At 38.4% G+C, this 19677-nt stretch overlaps 1 protein-coding gene across 1 annotated transcript in view; it reads right to left on the reverse strand.

The window, feature by feature from the left end:
* Positions 1-4788: 4788 nt before the first annotated feature.
* The window catches only part of dusp16 (dual specificity phosphatase 16), a 30298-nt gene continuing 15409 nt past the window's right edge, over positions 4789-19677 (reverse strand). The window contains exons 2-7 of the mRNA XM_006633633.3: positions 17722-18389; positions 15469-15607; positions 9732-9895; positions 8548-8707; positions 6951-7074; positions 4789-6029 (exon numbers count right to left, since the gene is read on the reverse strand). Of these exons, the coding sequence (XP_006633696.2) occupies positions 4880-6029; positions 6951-7074; positions 8548-8707; positions 9732-9895; positions 15469-15607; positions 17722-17952 (1968 nt within the window). The 5' untranslated portion in view covers positions 17953-18389 and the 3' untranslated portion in view covers positions 4789-4879. The remainder of the gene's footprint in view (positions 6030-6950; positions 7075-8547; positions 8708-9731; positions 9896-15468; positions 15608-17721; positions 18390-19677) is intronic.

Here is a 19677-nt window from a genome sequence, read left to right on the forward strand (position 1 = left end):
TATATATGAGACAGAAAAATGGCTTGGAAACAGCTGTTGAAAAGAAAAACCTATGTGAAAAATCTGTTCAGAAAATGTGCTGGTCAAAGTGTTTTTCTGTACTATGTCACAGGTACGGACATTGTGTTTTAAGCAACTCTTATTGCGAGAAAGTGTCTTGCCAGCATTTACTTTTTCATTCCTTAAATAGAACTGATTTTATGGCCAATCCTTATGGCAAAGATCCTGTACCTCTGGTATCTTGGTTAATTAAAATCATCGTACATACTACATGTGTGTAGTATATACATTAAATATATACTGTATATTTCACTACTGCAGAGAATTGGATAGACATTTTTGTCAAGGTATACAACCTTCACAAATTACTGCAGATACAAAGATTTGCATTTCATAGAATGGTAAGAATACGAATGATGAAAGCAGACACGGATGGCAACTAAGATTTAGAAGTGGTTTTGAAGACAGGATAATTGTATTAAAATGACCAACTTACAGTCCATGGTCTTAGAGTACCATCCATCCCATTTACTGTTTGTCTTGATCAAAGCTGCCCATATAATTTGTACAAAATATAGCCTATTCAATCATAGAACCCGAAGCCCGAAGAAGGCTCTACAGCCGAAACATTGTCTTTTCTTTCTTCTCTTTTCAGCATGGAATAAACGTATTACTTGTTCCTTTGCAGCCTAGGCATGCTGATGCAGCTACCCACCTGAACTAGTCAGTCAAAGAGTAAGGCCAGGTCACCTGAGCAGAGTTTCTGCAACTAAAAATTAATAAAAAGGAAAATAATGAAGGAAATCAAGTGCCTAAAAGAAAGCTGACAAAAATAAGAAATCTGTATTTTGTGTTTTTGGTGATGCCTAATGCCACAGCTTCATCATTCACGTTCCATGGACAGGACAAGAGCTCTCCATCTCTCTCACCACTTTCAGGACACAAACGATTGAATTGAATATATTCAACATTCCTGCTTTCAGTGGAAAATGGGTATTGCCACAAAAAATCCAAAGAGTCTTCCTTGTTTACCTAGTGCCCAGTAGTTTGATGATAAAGAAATTAAGTGCATTAGGCACAAAAAAACCTTCATGTTCATTAGTGGGTAAACCATCTCATCATGTGCTCAGTTATCATTACCATGTTATGGTCCCTTCTCTACTGTGCCCTTATATTGTTTTTCCTCCTTTTTTAAAATTAAAATAGGGGAGTAATTATTCATTTATTTAGATGGTACTTTTATCCAGTGCTTTTTTAACCCTAAGCCTAATATATTTATACATCTTATTGGAGTTGTGCCCCACCTGGATTAAGAACATGGACTTTTCTACATGCAAGGCCAGATGCCAAACCTCTACTGCACTCTGCTGCCCTTGTAACTAATCACCAGATTTCCCAAAATGACTCAATATTACTTCCAAAACCATATTAATAAGAAGTTTAAAAAACAAACGTGTCAATAATCCTGCAGTGAAGTAATCTTGTCCAGGCTATTGCGTTCAGATTTCAAAATTCACTACAGACAGTCCAAAACCTTGCAGCCCCACCTGCTCAGTGCTATGAGTACACATTAAAACTTAAGGAAAAACATAAATAGACTGTTCATGGGACTGAGACAAAAAAGATCTTATGTTGTATAACACTTTGAGCTTTACTCATCTTTGGATTTTGTTTGCATTCCTAAGGTTTACACAGAAACTTAGCCATACTAGGAAACCCAAATGGGTGATGTGAACAGACAGCAGAGACCTGTGGTTAACAGTGGAATATATCGTAGTGCTTATTTCACACTACACTGCCACTGCTTGATTACATATATACTGTAACTCCGTTTTGGCATGTGTGATGCTCAGCTAAATTGAATAGTAAAGTACATTTCTGCAGAGGTATAATGACTAGACCGACTCCCCACGTGCCATAGCACAGAATTTCTTTTCTTGCACAACTATACTTCTTCACCAATAGCTTATCGGTTCTTGTGTCAATATGCTATTTCTGAAGTTGAATACAGTAACTGACATGAACAGACTTATTAAATGAAAATTAAATTTGAGTAGAAATCTGGTTTTCTATTGTGCCTTAAATGCCAAGACAGTTTAGGACACAGAAGAGTGGTCTACCAATTTTCCATCAAAACCACTTTCCATGGGAGGCTTCTTAATAACCAAACACAGTGTGCCAGACATCCATGGCCCTGGAACAGAATTTGCAAATCTGGACTAGGAGAAAGGAATTTTCAGCCTTCCAGCAACATTCTGTTACACTCAAGACAGCAAAGAAATGAACAGGAAATTGACTTTTCAGCCCACCTCAAAACAGTGAACAACGTATAATATGGGGTCTTTGTTCTACTGGCTTCCAGATTAGGCTCCAAAACTGAGGTTTTATGAGATATACTGGTGTTAAAAGCATTTTACAATAAATGTAAAAAGCAGTGATATTTATGGTGGACATTATTTTTTATAGATAGTAATCAACATAACCCCAACCTGGAAAGGCTCTTTTGAACTAGCATGTAACAGCACTGAGACTGAGAAAACTTGAGATTTTTAATCTGGTATCAATGTCCAAACATGATACTTTGGTACACAAGCCATATTATGGTGTGAATATCAACTCCAATTTATTTGGGATTAAGCCCAGTACCTCTCTCAGAAGGAAATTCAGAATAATTCCCAACATCCTTTCCCTTTACAATTCAAACCTGAACCTATGCAAGTGTTTTCCCTGCGTGCTTGACCTTATAATGCCTGCCACATCCTCAAGCTGGAGTGGATGTTATCTGTGAAAACCACTTGTCAGGACAGAACAAGCTGAACCAGGCACTTTATGTTCCACACATTATATATGTTCCCATAATGGATTTATAAATCCCCATCGCGATTTCTTCTTTCCTGGTTTATTGAAGAATTAATTCCATCCGAGATCAACTTTCAGTGTACTGAGAACGACTGGTTTTCAAAAGGCTGATCAACTTGAATTGACATATATGATAGCTAGATTGTTTGTCAATCTCTCATCTACAATGTTTCACACAAACCAAAAGAGTAAACAAGAAACCTTAAAGACCTGTTTTGTATGAGGCTTATTCTATTTAGAAAAATAATAAAGTTTTTTTTCTGAAGCATAAAAAGAAAAGGCAAAACATTTCAGCTCTCAAAATGCAATAATGAAGCCAGCTTGTTGCAATGCATCATTACAACTGTGCCCATCGCTGGTATTTTATACAATTACTTGAAAGACAACTTTTCTTGACAATGAATCAGTTAACATGCTCTTATATTCAAGGTCTCAGATTTAGCAGATCTCAGAGTTTAAAACATCCACTCTTGTTAACACACCATCATAAAATGAAATATTATTAATTTACCATCAGGGCCAAGTCTCTGTGTACTTCTGTTGTCAGTTCCTTGTGTGTCTCCTGAGCTATTTATCAGAAGCACAGACACACTTTGTTACACTGTAGCCAATAAGCACATTGTTTTGGCTGTTCTTTACTGAGTTTCTCTACTGGTATTCCCCTACAGCTTAAAATGCTTCAAACACTTGCATTAGTGCAATGTCCTTCCATGTGAGCTGAGACTGAAATCGAACACATGGTGTACAGAGCCTTTAAAAAAACTTGGCTGTTAAAAAATATATTTTGAACAAATAATTAATAGGTTTTTCAAATTATAATAGTGCAATAATATTACAAGGCATAGACAAGTGGGAGGGTTAACCTGAACAAATGTATTGATCACTGAATAAGAAAGGGTTATCCTTTCTGTAGTAGAGGTTTTGTGTGTGCACGTTGTTTCACTCATTTAAGTGCTGGAAAACAAATGGTCAGCTGCACTGCATTTTTGTGAACACCAAACTCTTCCTCTTACACATCACTTGCAAAAAGACCTTCTGTCCTAATCTTTGTACCTTCAAGATCCTTCAAGATTGTTTCCCCAATTGTGCAGAAGCACTCAAACCCCAGCAGTCTTCTGCACCGTATGTCCATATGTCCTCTCATGTTAACAAGTTCCCATAATTTGCAGTCAGATTTCATTTAGCCATGATTTCTTCTTGTTGCTCACAGTAAGACCTGAGATTTGAGTTGTCAACAAGATACAAAAACCAGAAAGATCTTTTTTTTCCAAATTCTGAATCTTGTGAGGTACTGTATTTTGCTTCCAAGCAACCATGGTGAAGCAAATCCAAAAAAACAAAGACAAACTGCACATGAATAAATGCCAAAAGACATGAAGTCTTACTGTAGAGAGTCACATTTTAATTTGTGCTTCAGATTAGGCTCTATGAATTGGTATGAGTTTGTGATGCACCATGGCCATTCAAGATTGTGTAGAATCACGAAAGAGATTAAAAGGAAAGTGAGGAAAAATGACTATACATACATAAAAAAACAAAAGAAAAATCTTTACGGCTCAGTCTTTGTAAAAATGTGGAAATGATTGAAAAAATAACCAGTCAAATTTCTAAGCAGATCGTTTGTGTTGTGATGTATTCAGAAGGAGGTGATGTTCTATTCATAGCTATGTGTGCACATATGCATATAAACATATATACACACATTAAAAAGTATATGTACTCATTTCAATTAGTCTTGCAATGACTTGAATGAAAAATCATTTTTGAGTAGTCAGCTGAAAGCAGCCAAAGAGTAGAATATTGTTTTTGTTTCACAGCTATAACAATTTGAACTGATATTATATTTAATAATTGAATGAGACCAAATTTGGGTCAAATCATGAATAGCAGATTTTTTTTCAGTTCAACAGTACAAGAAAAACAAAGAGGGTGACCTTCACTCCCCCCTTCCTCCACTGTACCGCCCCAGCAGTGCAGAACACAAACCCGACTCTTCAGACTGGCTTCCGACGCCTGACTCTCAGGACACCTCGATGATCTCCATGCTGCCCGAGAAACTGGACTGACTGCCCACTTTTCCCAGCTCCTCCCGGGAGCGGCTCTCAGACATGCTCTCCTCAAACTCCATCTGGCAGCTCCGTCGCTTGAACTGCTTTTCAAAGGTGCTCTCCTCGTGCCAGCTGCGCCGCGAGTCTCCCCTGTCGCCGTTCTTCTGCCGCCGCCGCACGCAGCCCGCCTGCTCGAACCCCGACAGCTGTCCACAGCTGTAGGCCGAGTATCCGGGCCCCCCTCCTCCAGCAAAAATGGCTGAGGTGGAATAGAAGCGTGAGGACTCGGGGGAAAAGTACCAGCTGTTGGCCAAGGAGGTGGCAGTGACGGGAGCCAGGATGTCTGAATGCCAGCCCTTGAGACCGACCCCACTGCCAGGCTGAGCCAGATGCTGCTGACTACTGGACAAGCCGAACAGAAAATTGGTAGTTTTGCAGTTGTCCTCCATGCTGCCACTCCGGTGAAGCGGATGGAGGTGTGACCGGGGTGAGGGCTTGGAAAGACTGGGCTGCCTGCTGCTGCTGCTGCTGCTTTGGTCCAGAGAACCCGCCTGTTCCTTGTCAGGACTCCTTTCAGGTGTCGTTTGTTCTGAGACCTCCTCCACAGGGGAGAACTGGCAAGGTTTACTGGCCTCCTTGAAGGCGGACGGTTTGTAGTACTCTAGATTCTCCTCGGTGGAGGCAAAGCTGCGCAAGGCACCGTTACTGCCTGCCCCGTATGACTTAATATCCAGGGAAAAGGAGCGTTTCAGCTTGCTGCTGTCCTCCACGGTCTCTGTGCGAAGGTGGAGGCCATTAAGCCCTTGGGCCAAAAGGCGCTCCTCCGTGCTACTAAAACCCAAGGACTCGGCAAACGAGCAGGTCAGCGTGAGTGGTTCTTTCAGGCTCTGGTCTGTGCTCTCTGTGGAGAAGGCACAGCTCAGGGGGGTTCCTGAGCTCCCACAGCTGCTTCCAGATTCTTGTCCTGAGAGTGAGTCACTGGCCTTGTCCAAGTGCACAAACTTCAGTTTGGTAATGGTCCCCACTGGCCCCAAGGGATTCTTAATTTTTTTCTCAAAATCCAAAAGCTGCCCCAGAAAGTTGAAGTTAGGGGAGATAGTAGGTCTTTTCTCCTTCACAAACCTACAGAAAGAATATAGTCTCAATCAATAGTGCAGACAGCTCTGCCTGCTCTTACAGTCCACAGAGCATATGCATAAAGGGTTCCACCACTCATGACTATAAATTCCCACAAACACCTTCATCAGATGTACACATCAAAAACACATAAATCGACAAGATTTAAAAAAGTATGTTTTAAGAAAGTGTGAATGAATAAGAACTACAAGAAAAATAATTAGTACTGTGGTCTTAAGTAAAAACATAAAATGTTAATTTCTGATACTTGAATTAACAGATGTAAAGGCCTTATCATTCAACATCTTTCTGCATTCAATAGCCTACACATTCGTTCTTTGTCTCAAACTGTAAAGTATACAGACTGTGATGAGCAGTAAAACCTTCATTTGATCAGCAATGTGATGCACGCTTTGTTTCGTTATCCTACTGTAAAATCCATTTGTTGACAACCATGTGTTCTAGAAAGGTAACATGCTTTGACTAAAATATCCTTGTGCAATTCAGAATCCATCCGTCCCTTACTCAAAGGTCTCTCTTTCAAATATAAACAAAGCTCACATTTCAAGTTCAGCTGAATTTAAACTGTATACAGTAGTTTCAGTACACAAAAGTGGTGTTATTCTAAAATTTTAAATCTTACATGCGCTGAAATACCCAGAAATAAAAGGAGGTACTTTTCTGTACTTTGCTTCATATTCATCTTTTATCTCAAATCCAAATTGCTTTACTATACAATATACAATACAGCAAAAATAGCAATTTTGATGTCACAGTCCCAATACTTATGGAGGGTACTGTATCATAGGTGGGGTCTCACTAGTTTTAAATTACCGTGGATATGGAACCCATTTGACCATAAACGTTCACAAGCTCTAAGCACTGAAACACTTTAGTAGTACATACTAGTCTGTGGTATGACTATACCTGTATGCTTCATCCAGGGACATGTCCATTCTTTTCATGATGTAAGCTATAGCAATTGTGGCAGACCTTGAAATTCCAGCCAAGCAGTGGACCAAAACACGTGCATTTGAAGCTTTAGCTTTCTCTGAAAGACAAAATAATAGCTGCCATTGAACTGTTTTCACAATAACCAAAGACATTCAGGAAGAATGCAATGTTTTGTGTCAAGATAAATGTTCTCCCCAAGACAATCATAAAAAGATTTCCCCAGGCAATTTTTCATAGTGCTGTAAGTAACACCCACCCCCTTCCTTCACAGAATACGAGACAGTCAGCTGTGAAGCACAGCCAAGGCTTATTGTGGTTTACGGTAAAGTGACGTGCCAAAACACTCTAGAAAAGTCCAAGTCTAAGCCTGTGGTGGGCAGTAGATGTAATATATAATATCTGAAAAACATACTGTATACACAGTAGGAGCTTTCAAAGTCATTATCATGATGCAATGCAACTATAAGTTAATTTGACCTTTGTGTACATTAAGTATTTTCTGGTACACATAAAAAAGTCTCTCTCAGTATTTGACTATATGTAGACTGAACACTAAAGAAACCTGGCAATATATGCACACTATATATGTTTTTAGAATAATAAAGTGTATGTATTTTGATTATGGTTTTACTTTTTTTGCATCACACTTGAAAGACTGTTGCATAGGTACTACGGTATATTCCCTCATTGGTGAGAGATGTTGATTGGTAATGAGATGATTTAGCCTGCTAAATATCAAGGACAAACACCACAGAAACTAAAGAGAAAATAAAGGGGATAAAAAACACAGAACAACATTTACAAGTCACCAGTATGTTTAAGTCTAGAGAAAGTCACCACAGGTAAGCCAGCAGAAGAGCCATGTCCTGCTTAGCGATGAATCAGTTTTGTGTAGACTACTCTCATGGACATAAATAATTGTATACAGTCAGGTAGAACAATTACTAATTGTTGTGTACGACAGACTAATCGATGGGGAGTTCCATGAGTGATGGCCTTGACTGGAGTGACTAGTTGCTGGATACCACATGTAGTGATTGACAGCAGCCTGTCTGCAAGGCGCTACATTTATCAAATCCTGGGGCCACATTTGCTGCCCTTCCTACAGACACATCCTAACCTGACAACATTACAGCTAGTACACTGTCATGTTAACTAGGTCTACTTTAATATTTATTTTTAGCACTTTAATATACTCTTATGTCTAGGGAAGTGCACATTGGTCTATAAACCTTCCATGTTGTGTACCTACTAGACATTAATATACAGTACATATATGTTATATACACATAATTCAGCTTATATATATGGCAAGAGAAAGGAACAAAAATAAAAATGTTCCCATAGTGTGTATACATAGTTTCAAACGAATCAATATCTTTCAGTTTATTAAAAGAGGGTTTATGTGGGTTTAAACCAAATGTTTTCTAAACATTAAGCAAACCTGAAGCACCTTCTGCAACTGTCATGTCTCCATGCAAAAGTACTTTTCAGCCATTGAGAATAAACCGGAAGGCATGAGACAGCAGAAAAACCGAGGATACACACTTCTCTTGTCCTCATTATTCACCTATAAACTCCACAGACTTATCCAGCCAGGGCAGGATCTTCTCACAGAAGCTGTCGTTGACTGGCACTCGGAGAAAATGGGACTCGGGGATGAAATCCGGCTTTGGGCAGGTGTTACTGGCGTTTAGAACATATGCAATATCATTCTGCTGCATCAGATCCTGAAAGCAGGCAAGGAAAGACACTCCTGTGTCATAGTATTCCCAACATTACAGGAAGTTAAAAGGATTTTCCACAAATAAAATATTTGAAATGTTTATAACAAAACACAACTATTTGTATTCTCCGAATGTTTACTAAACTATATTTGTTAATGTCTAAAATAACACTTTCTGCATTGATAGATAAATCACACTATATTAAATAAGATGTATATTTTGAAATGTACTTGTAATATAGTGTCAATGTTAATTTAATGTAAAATGTTCATTTATTCCGAAGCATATTACTAAAATCATAATTACAAAAAATCAGTACTCCAGAATAGCTCAATCTTCATTCAGCAGTTCAGAAGATTTACATTATCTGTTCTTTTTGAGCAAATATATCCCACCCACGGTGCATGGATGTAATATTTGTTTCAAACTCGAAGTAAGATAAATGCATTGTTCAAGAGCAAAAAGAACAAAAGCGAGTGCAAATTTCTGAACAAAATCCTTGAACATTGTGCTGTGCTATTCCTCACTTCACTTACTGTACATTATTACGAACAGGAATGTAAAAGAGAAAATCTAACCCTCATCTGGATGTTGGTTTGGGAACCAACAATTTGGTGACACAGCAGAATCTAGCCACTGTGAAGTTAGTCAGAAAAGGACTACATCAAAACTAACACTTTTAGACATGATGATGTCTCTTCTGTGTTTTTTTATCTCAGCTGAGTACTCAGTTACTTAACTAAACAGTTAAACTAATCTGACTGGTTGTGGCCGTGTTCAGCTCTTTGTTAGCTGTAAACTTCAAATAACCTGAAACATTTCAGAAATTAGAAAACCCTGAAAAAATCTGCCATTAATGCTTTGTCAATTGAGGTTTTACGTTATAAATGAGGCAGCTGAGGAAAAAAAAACAGCTTAGGATCTGGAGAAACGCTGTTTTCAGGGGACAGAAGGCAAGGCCTCGATCAGAGCGGTCAGCGAGTGAGCCGGTCAGTAATGGCAACGCTCCTCTCTCAGTTAAACCCACCTTGTTGAGCACGTCTCTCTGGCAGCCGAGGTACAGATGGGGCAGGATGCGAGTGGGGCCGACATTGGCCACAGGAAGGCAGGGCTGGGAGATGCAGGAGGGCACCAGCACAGATTTCCCCTCGCACAAGCCGGGGAAATAATGGGAGAATTCTGCAAAACCACCTGGAGAGGAAACACCCGCTCGTAAACCACTCCCTTCTGGACCGTTGCGAAAAATAAAGCGTGCCTCTTCATCTACTTCACCTCACAATTTAGTCATCTGACAATCTGATCTACTCATTTCCACAGCTGAAAAGTCACGGACAAAACAAGGGACAGAGCAGTATAAGCGTGTGGAAAGAAATGCATATTTTGTCACATCTCATTTCATGCCACAAGTGAGACAACTGAAAGAGGGAAAGCTAAAGCTTAGCTAAACACATCAGAGATCATTTCCTCTTTCAAACACAATATTTTATTTAATCAAACTCCATACTGAATAAAACACTCATACTTTGTCAAATGGCAGACTATATAAAAGTGTAATGAACTGTCAAAAAGGGAAATTTACTGTGCAGGTTTAAAGGTAGTTTAGAGATAAAAACTTAACTCCTACCTAAAACTCATCTGTTCTAGGACTTGTTCAGAACTCTCTAGAAAGACAGCTAACACCTTAAAACAGTATCACAAATTCACAATCCAACAAAAGGACGGATTGCTTTATTTTCCTTTTTATTCGTATTTTTACAAAAGACAAAATTAGATGAGACCTCTGGGTGTTCGAGACTCCATTCGGGTTTCTCCACCAGAACAAACAAAGGCCATTCAGATGTTGGGTATATAAATATTCCAATTAACGGGAAAATATAAAAATACAATACAATACATAAACTGAAGGAAAGCATCTTTGAATTGCAACTGTACCTCTAAATAAAGCCTTTTTTAAACATGAAATTAATGGCAGAAATGTTTACTAGCTGTTATTTTTTAAATAGTAACTGAATGACAAGCCCCACGCCAGCACACGGTCAGCTGTGCTGGTGTACAATAAGCAGGATGCCCAAGAGACCCTGAAGCAGGGAATGACTTTGTCATTAAAATAAGCACTGGGCTTCCTTTCAGCGCACAGCGGATCCAATGAATTAATTTCACAACATTAATTAAATTGTTCGCAGCTATCTGGGGAGCCAGCAGCTGTGCCTCCTAAATAAGTGCTTACTTCAGTGCCAAATGAGGTTTCACCTGGTTGCCTGACAACAGGCATCACACGGCACTTGTTGCAAACTTAGAGAGACAGCAAGCTTCATCATTAAAATACATTCAGGTAGGAGTGAACTAGACCCATTGACCAAATGAGCTACTGTAGATGGACCAAATGGCCGCCTCTTTCTGCAAACTTCCATCTGTACTTATTGCACCACAAATTAGGTGGGGCAGGAGAGCACCACAATCTCTCCAGAACCGGTAGATGAACTGATGTTTGACCGAGACTGCAAGTTGAAGAGAAACATAAAAAAAGGCAGCAGCAAAATGAGGAATTCTACTTAGTCTGGAATATTACAGAGTGGATCATCAATTAACCGATGATCTCAGTGGATTAACTTTTCACAGCGGTGGAAAGGGGTCATGGGATTTTCAAAAATGCCAGATATACTAGGATCACAGTTTATATCATAGCTTAATTTTGCACGTTCTTTTGTAATATTGTTTTAAAGTATTGTGTACATGAAATTGTATAAATATTTTGGAAATAAATTGGACTATTTAAAAACATAAATAGACTATTAACCAATGTTTAAAGTACAGTATTGCAGAAACACACTGCAGTGAGCAATACACATGTACTTCCCCTTGTTTAATGCAACATATGTTACATCTATTATTACAGAACGTGAACATGCATTACTCATATTGTTTGTAAATACAGTAAGATACACTGTTGCTGGATTGCCTCGCCACCACCATAAAATGTTGGAAGCTAGGGTATCGATTTACTGTAAAGCAATGGCATTAGAAGTATATTGATATGGATGTGAGAATTTTATGCCTGAAAAAACATGAAGATTTAAATAGTATTTTCAATAGAAAATCATCAAAAAATGAAATCTAAGAAAAACAGGAATACAGCGAGAAATCAGTACATTGCAGGTGTGTAATGAAGATGGTCGGTATCACAGATATTAATATCGAAATTATATATTTTTAATATACAAAGCCTGCAATTGATTTTTAAGTTAAATAAAAATGATTCATGCATCCGATATCAAAAAAGCTGCTGATTCCTGGTGAGGACTGCTCTATCCCGAAGCACTGTGCACAAGACAGGAGAACACCCTGGATGGGGGTCCAGTCTGTCCCAGGGGACACACGCACACACCAACCCACCTAGCCAACATGTCCTCAGAACACTAAAAGTGGAGGTGGAGCATCTGGCGCAAACTCACACAAACATGAGAACAGGCAAACTGGACACAGAAGTTCCCTGGGCCAGAACAAGACCCAGGACCCAAAAGCTGTGAGCAGCTATGCTGACCTCCCACTGTGTCACATTGTATGTCTAGGTCAACTGAACATGCTTAAGTCCAGCAAAAGGGAGAGCAGAAATGAATGAGCCACTGTAACTATGAAGACACATTTCTACAACTCTGACTTCTATAGACAAATAAATATTCACACTCTGAGTATTAGTCCATTCACTAGAACTATAAACATCTACTGAGGGCACAACAAAATGAACTACATAATAAATATATCCACTTAATTAGTCATAACATTGTTGACGTTAGAAAGAGATAATTTATTCTACTGTATATAAGGCATTAACAGTAGTTAATGCCTTATATATATAATGCTATATACAGTAGTATGTTTCAGTGCTATGCCTCACCTGGGACAGAGTGTAGACAACTGACTTTGCTTTTTTGAGAAGGCAAGCATTAAACTAATCACTTGTTGAAACTGCTGACATGGAGAAACCTGACAATGTCCATTTACCTAATCATGAACAATGTACAACTGAACAATTTCCTTTGTACTTGGATGCTGAGAATTCTATGTAATACAGTAGCACTTTTAGCTACTTTTTAGCCAAGACTCTGATTAAGGCCAAATTGAAAACTTCAGCCCACTATCAAAACACAAATTATAAACCAAATACACCGTGTAAGCAAGAGACCACATCCTATTACCGAACAAGAATCTGGATTCTGCCATCATTCAAAAGATTTATAATTTGGTCTGGGGCTTAAGTTTAAGGTTCTGCATTTCTGTTTTCAGTTTCCATTTCTCATTGTACAATGATCCAGATTTTTTATTTAATTTTAAGCAGTACAAGTCAGTCTGAACATCATGTGATGTGGTGTTACACATCGCCAAATATTTGTACAACAGTATAACCGGATATAACCTCCCTTTGTGTTAAAAGGACAATAAACCTTTGAACTGCTAGTACAGTGTTATTGACATTATAAATTGACTGATCATGAAGTTCTGCTGAGACATCACAATGACATACAGTAATAAAGACAGACATGATGATGTGGAACTGAAACTCCCAGGTGAGTGTGAGGGCTGTGGAAAGTCAACCCTATCCCCGAAACCCTAGGCGCAGGTGTGTGAGAGCTCATGACTACTCTGTCCCTGGACAGGAGGTCAGTTCATAGCTAGGCCATGGAGAAAGGGCCAATCTATAGGAGCCACTCAGACTTAAAATGCATGTCTCTGGGGCATGGGAGGCACCTGCAACAGCTACTGAAACAAACACAGGGGGAACATGCAAACTCCTCACAAACAGATCACACTCCAGGCAGAGGAGACAAAAAAATAAAATACTTCACGGCATGATATTCATATTTTTGATTTTCCCCGTGTTGCACTTGCTTGTGTTGCAAGTTTATATTTATAAATGAATCTGAAATATATTTACAGGTAGATCCACATCGCTACTTCAGATTATATTTGAAGTAATTGTCTCATAGTAGTGCATAAACGTTGTAAAATAAATAATTCTCAAGATAATAAAGGTCAAACTCATATTTCTAAACTAAAAATAAAAAATAAAACAATATACATTAAATATTGATAAATAATTTCTCAAAAATTGATGGTCAAAGTTTTGATACAATTTTAAGCAAAATAACATCATACTACCATAAATATTTACAATTCAAGCAAATAGTTTTATTATAAATGCTTTTCTTTTTTATTTGACTACATTACAAACAAGGTTTTAGATTAGGCTATTTATTTAATTTCTTTTAAGCTGTGTTTCAGAACATTTGCATTTCATTAGGGACTATTTAAGCCTCTTCAAATTTATAAAAATAAACATTTTATTTTCTTTATTGACCTTCTAAAACAGATAACTCAGCTCCAACCCTAAATGCAAGTAATGATCTCACCTGAACTTGATTTTATTAAAAGAAAGCTGTAAACACAGATAATAGTTACTGTACTAGCCCTTGTCCAAAATACTACAAATACAGCTTAACACATTCCCATTCATTTATATTAAGTACTACTTACTGCATAAGTGGACTGTTTTAAAAACACCACTGGGTTGAAATAAAAACTAGTATTAATAATGCAAAGTGTAAACTAACAAATTCAAGCTTGCTTCACAATATTCCGGCATCTGGAAAGGAGAGCTTTATAGAAAATTGGGTGCTTGAAGACATGTATTAATGGATGACATGACAGAATTGCCTTTTGCACCTGGCAGTCAAAAAAATTCCAAAAGTAGATAATGTTAAAGATCCACTGAAACAGCTAGAAAAGAGATGTGCTGGCTTTCTTGCCTCTTGCCATTTCTGCAATTTGAAATGCTGAACTTTATCATATTCAGAAAAAGGAAAATAACTCTATTCCTCCTGTTGTATAATTAAATCTGGAAACTTATGACAGTTGTACTATATATGACAATATGAAAGGTAAAATACCATCATGTAGTGTGTAACCTGCTGTATACTGAAATCATATAATGTACTAGCCCAGTATGACTTTATGTTCATATTTATACAAGAAGGTTTATATAACTGGCAGACTTTTTGTAAAGATTGGATATATAATAAATGTCATCTGTAGGCGTTTCAGCAGAAAGTGATTACATGTGTAAAAGTTCTGCTTTAACACATGTAATCCTGAGTTTGTAAAAGACAAAAAGAGGAATTAAGACAGTATACTGCAATAGTGCAAAGCCATGTTTTTTTTTTCTTTAAAAGTCCATATGCAGTCTCTACAGTTGTTATGGGAAGGAAAATCATTTTCAGAAGCAATCCATATAGAAACCAGTATTCTGCATATTTTAAAGAAAATGGTGAGAATTAGAACACTGCACCGTATCTTAAATTCATTAACCAGGATTATTAAATTCAATCTTCAATGCTTTTCTTGGACATCTCAGCTACAGCTTGTGTGCGATTATAACTAAGCAATCTTTCTGTTTCTTTCCTAATAAGACATGAGTGTGGCACAGCACCTGGAGCTCTTCCACATCAGTTAAGGGATTGGGACTCTCGGTGAGAAAGAAGAGGCTAGTGTGTTGTTTAATGACGGAACCACAATCAGCTGAAGAGATCAACCTCACTTTCTCGTACTGCCTCACATTACTTAATGTCTGCACTAGTCCGTCTCTAGAACTGTAAAGCCTTCCTGTACAACGACTGTCAAAGTGCGGCTTTTTAAAAGCACCTCCCAGTGCAGATGGCACACAGAGGTACAGCAATTCCCTGCACTGGGTGGATGTGGGCAGTGCCTACCGGTGAGGAGGTGGACCGAGTGGAAGCTCTTCTCCAGCTTTGCCAGCAGGACAGTGAGGAAGGCCTCAGAGGAAAGAGATGCCATGTTTGCCGAGCTCTGGTCGTACACCACCACCTCCTGACTGCTGTCCACCTCCAGCTGAAACAGACAACACAGTCACGGTCCAGCACAGGAAAGGACAGTCGCCCCGCCCCTCTCGCACTGCGACTGGGAGCTACAACACTGGCAGCTGTTAGGCCTAACCACAATAAAAATGTCTTTTAAAAATGTCTAAAAGCATCCTACTGAAGAATATTTCCTAATATACACACATTTGACGATTTCCTGAGCAAAACAGATCCTTATAAAAATAGTTTGTGTAAAAAGTGGCAACAACAAGCTTGAATATGTACAATAAACTTTACAATACACAACTGTAAAAAAAGAAAAAAACTAAGGATTCAATGGAAAGTCACTGGATTCAGGAAATAACACATAATCCAGCTACATGTACATCAGTTTTATTCCAGGCACTGGAATGTGAAAGACAGGACAACACACTTGGGGGTAAGAGTTTCTAGTATATCTTACTCTTAAATTAGACATTCTAAAAGTGTCTCTACCCTACACTCTCGTGTCTCTAGTTCATAAAGTTTATTTCTACACTGTATATTACGTAGATACAAGCTCTTCACTTGCACGTCAGTTAACCAGCCAACCAAAAGAACAAGTGACTATGGATTTTAGAATTATTTAAAATGTCCCCTCAAACAGATTAGCTTTTTACACTTTGCAGACATCATAACATTTAGTAAATTTTTATTCTGTGGTAGATCAACTGGAAAACTATCATTTTTCAAATTTAGATTAACAACAGATAATTCTATAATCAGAAACATAATATTAAATACACATGGCAGTACCAGCAACGTACCAGCAATTAAAGTAAGCACCAGCAGCAACAGAATAAATCATCATCAAAGAATTCTGGTAGATAGTTCGCTTTCATTTAACTAAGGCCCAGCAAAATTCAAGGGTGAACCAGAAAAAACTAACCACTCCAATATTACACAGCTGAATAAAAAACATGTACATTACATTACCTACTCAAAATAATGTATTTCATATTAGTAATGGCTATTCTACAATGAACAATGTAACATTAATGTACAGTATGTACATCCGACATATAAAATCAGTAATAAAGCTGAAATAGTTATATTCAATTTAACATATTTGTCTACCCCCAAAAGACACTAAAACACCACAAAACTTTAAACCATTTTAAATATTCAGAAAACGCAAAGCAAGCAGACATAATTCTTAAAGAAACTGAAGTTTTGTAAAATGTTTAAATACATGTTGAGGCCAACTTTTGTTAAGATATTCTGTAAAATCCGTAGGAATCCATTTCACAATCATTCAGATTCAATCTGACATCATTGGAGTGTATTTTGCAATTGTTCATTACTTCACTAGATCAAGCTCATTGGGCTGAGTCCCTTGAAATTTCAAACTGAAAACCAATTTGCTAGTGAGGATGTTCTAACTCATCTGATAACTTTGCACAGTCTCACAAATTACTGCAAGATATTTGTATTTTGTATCACTCGCATCATTTTACAAGTATATTCTTTTTGTAAGCCCTGTGCTTCCAGGTTAGGATCTAGGTGACCTGCAACCCCTACAAGGAATAGGTGACAGTGCTAATATCTCATGATGGATGGATTCAATGTCTGCTCCTGCTGATTGCCCCTATTTCTGTGTAACTGTAGGTAAAAATATCCAATTTCTGTAATACTGCTACGCAGAGTTTAGTATGTGGAAGGGGTTAGTTTAAGTAATGCTGCATACACCTCAGTAACCTCCCATAATATGGAGAGAATGAGTGTTCTTTTCAAATGAAACTACTAAATGATCACATGGCTTTGCCAAAACTACTGTACCACTAAGCAGTCCAAGTTTTCTTCTGGAAAGCTGGAGACAGGATCAGGAATGCCATCTCTTGCAGGAAACTTTGTCCTTTATGGTACTTTGAAGGATACATAATGAATATCTTAAACTGCAAAACTGTTTTTTCGTCGACAGTATTTCTTAAGCACAAGAAAGCCCAGGTATGCAGCGTTACTACACGTTACGTGTGGTGTTTCGGAAGTATGAACCTCAGGATTTAAAGTACTCTTGAGGACTGGCGTGGCTGCATGGCGAGACTGCACCCCTTGCTCATTACTCCGCCAGAGCAGTACAGGACAGAAGGGCTGCCGGTGACCCACCTTCTTCTTGGCAGAGTGCTGAATGAGCTCCGTGATCAAGACTTTGTCTTGCTGCAGCCTCCTCTTCATGAGCTTGGAGGAGTTGATGTTGACCGCCTCCAGGATGTGGGAGGTGTTGTATTCCACGAAAGGGCGGCTATCAATCAGCAGCACCTTGTCTGCCCCACCCTCCAGCAGGGCCACCAGGCTCTCGGCCCCCATGTCCCGCACTCCGCTGCGCTGCTCCGTCATGGCGAACCCGCAGTGGCGTCTCCTGACCGCCCCTCTTCGCGCTCTCTCCTCTCGCACTCGCTGGCCTGCTCTCCGAGTCCACGGCAGTGACGGAACTAGAAGAGTCCTCCGGAGATGAACTGCTTCATTGTGGCAGCGACGGATGATGTCATCCTGGTAGTGCTTGGCAGATGAAAAGCTGATCCCATTTGTAAAGAAAAGCCTGGCTCACTCAAAGAAAACTCTACCCTTTTATGTGTCCGTGCTTAAATACAGGGTCTTTGCCAAACGGCAAGCTGCATCCACTACGTTTAATTCACTGGAAGATAGCTTGCAGTTGGGGGAAACTCTTTCACACCATTGCACAATTGAGACAAAAGATGCTTTTTCCCGGGCAGCGTAGGGATTACATCATTCTTTACTTTTATTTCTTCGGTTCTTCATGCTTAAGTACTTGTCTGAAAAAGGTAAAAAAAAGAATAGCGATTTACTTTAAATTAACAATAAACTGAAGACATAAGGCATTTCTTCACCCAACAAAGCTTTCAGAAACAGACCTTAGATTGTTCAGGCTAATTGCAATAATTTCAGTGAACTTCGACCTTTCTGCAGCACCTAGTGAAGGTAAAGATTGGTTTAAAGGCATTGCTACAAGGAAGCCTTGGATTGAAATTAGACAACCTGCTGAGAAGCCAAACATACTGGCTCAGATCTATCCACTGCAAAGCATTAAATCTGAATGATAAAAGCTTGGTGAGTTTTTCAAAAGAAAGGATATTTCAGTATTTCATTCTGCTTTAGTAGGGCCTGGGCATAGGAATGGTAAGTACAAGACAAAGTAGCTAATTCACTTTCAGTAATTTATCTTACAAAATTAGCTGACGGAGCAGTTAATGCATTGAAGAAATCACGTCCTTTACAAATTTCCGTAAGCTTCTAATCACACGTCAAGAAGCTTCAAACTAAAAAAGGGTAATATGATTTAGGAAATAGTAAAAATCACCTCTTTCCATGACGTAACTCAACAACTGTTCCTTCTTCAGACTCAAAGGGGAAGGTGTGAAATGTATGACTACTAAACTTTACTTCCCATTAGACTCTCACAGCAGCAGCTGGCTCAGTAAAAAAAAAAAACCTGTGGAAATTCCCAGACATGCTGTAAAACGAGTAGTTGAAGTAATGAACAGCATGGCTGAATTTCCCCAAAACAAGTCCATTCACAACCGACCACACACAACAGACTGCTAAAACAAAATGTAGGAACGTGACATTAGCCAAAGGGGATGAACGTGATCCTCTACATTTCTTGCATGAAACATACAAGATTTCTCACCATTTTAACGTTTTGTAATCTACTTCATTATATTTTTAAACTACACCTCGGATTTATTAAAAGCCTGCGGTCTATATTTTTCTATCAGAAAATAAACTGCTACATTGATAAATGTTTAATCTGTACTATCATAAATATTTAGGAGACATGCAGGTAACGTAAGACACGATAGACCTGCAAGTGCAAGAATGGTCACATTAGCAATGGAAATTATGTAAATGAACACCATAGACACAATCAAATTAGCAAAGCAACAATGATTTTCAGTTCTAGAATCACTAGAAAAACATACTGATGTATTGTGCAATAAACTAGGTCACCACATCTATTTGATCTTCTAAATTTCAATATAGTTAAAAGTACAGTTTACAATGACTTACAAAAAAGACGTAATACATTCAAAATATCTCCAG

The sequence above is a fragment of the Lepisosteus oculatus genome, chromosome 7 (assembly GCF_040954835.1).
Source record: "Lepisosteus oculatus isolate fLepOcu1 chromosome 7, fLepOcu1.hap2, whole genome shotgun sequence".
Classification (NCBI taxonomy): domain Eukaryota; kingdom Metazoa; phylum Chordata; class Actinopteri; order Semionotiformes; family Lepisosteidae; genus Lepisosteus; species Lepisosteus oculatus.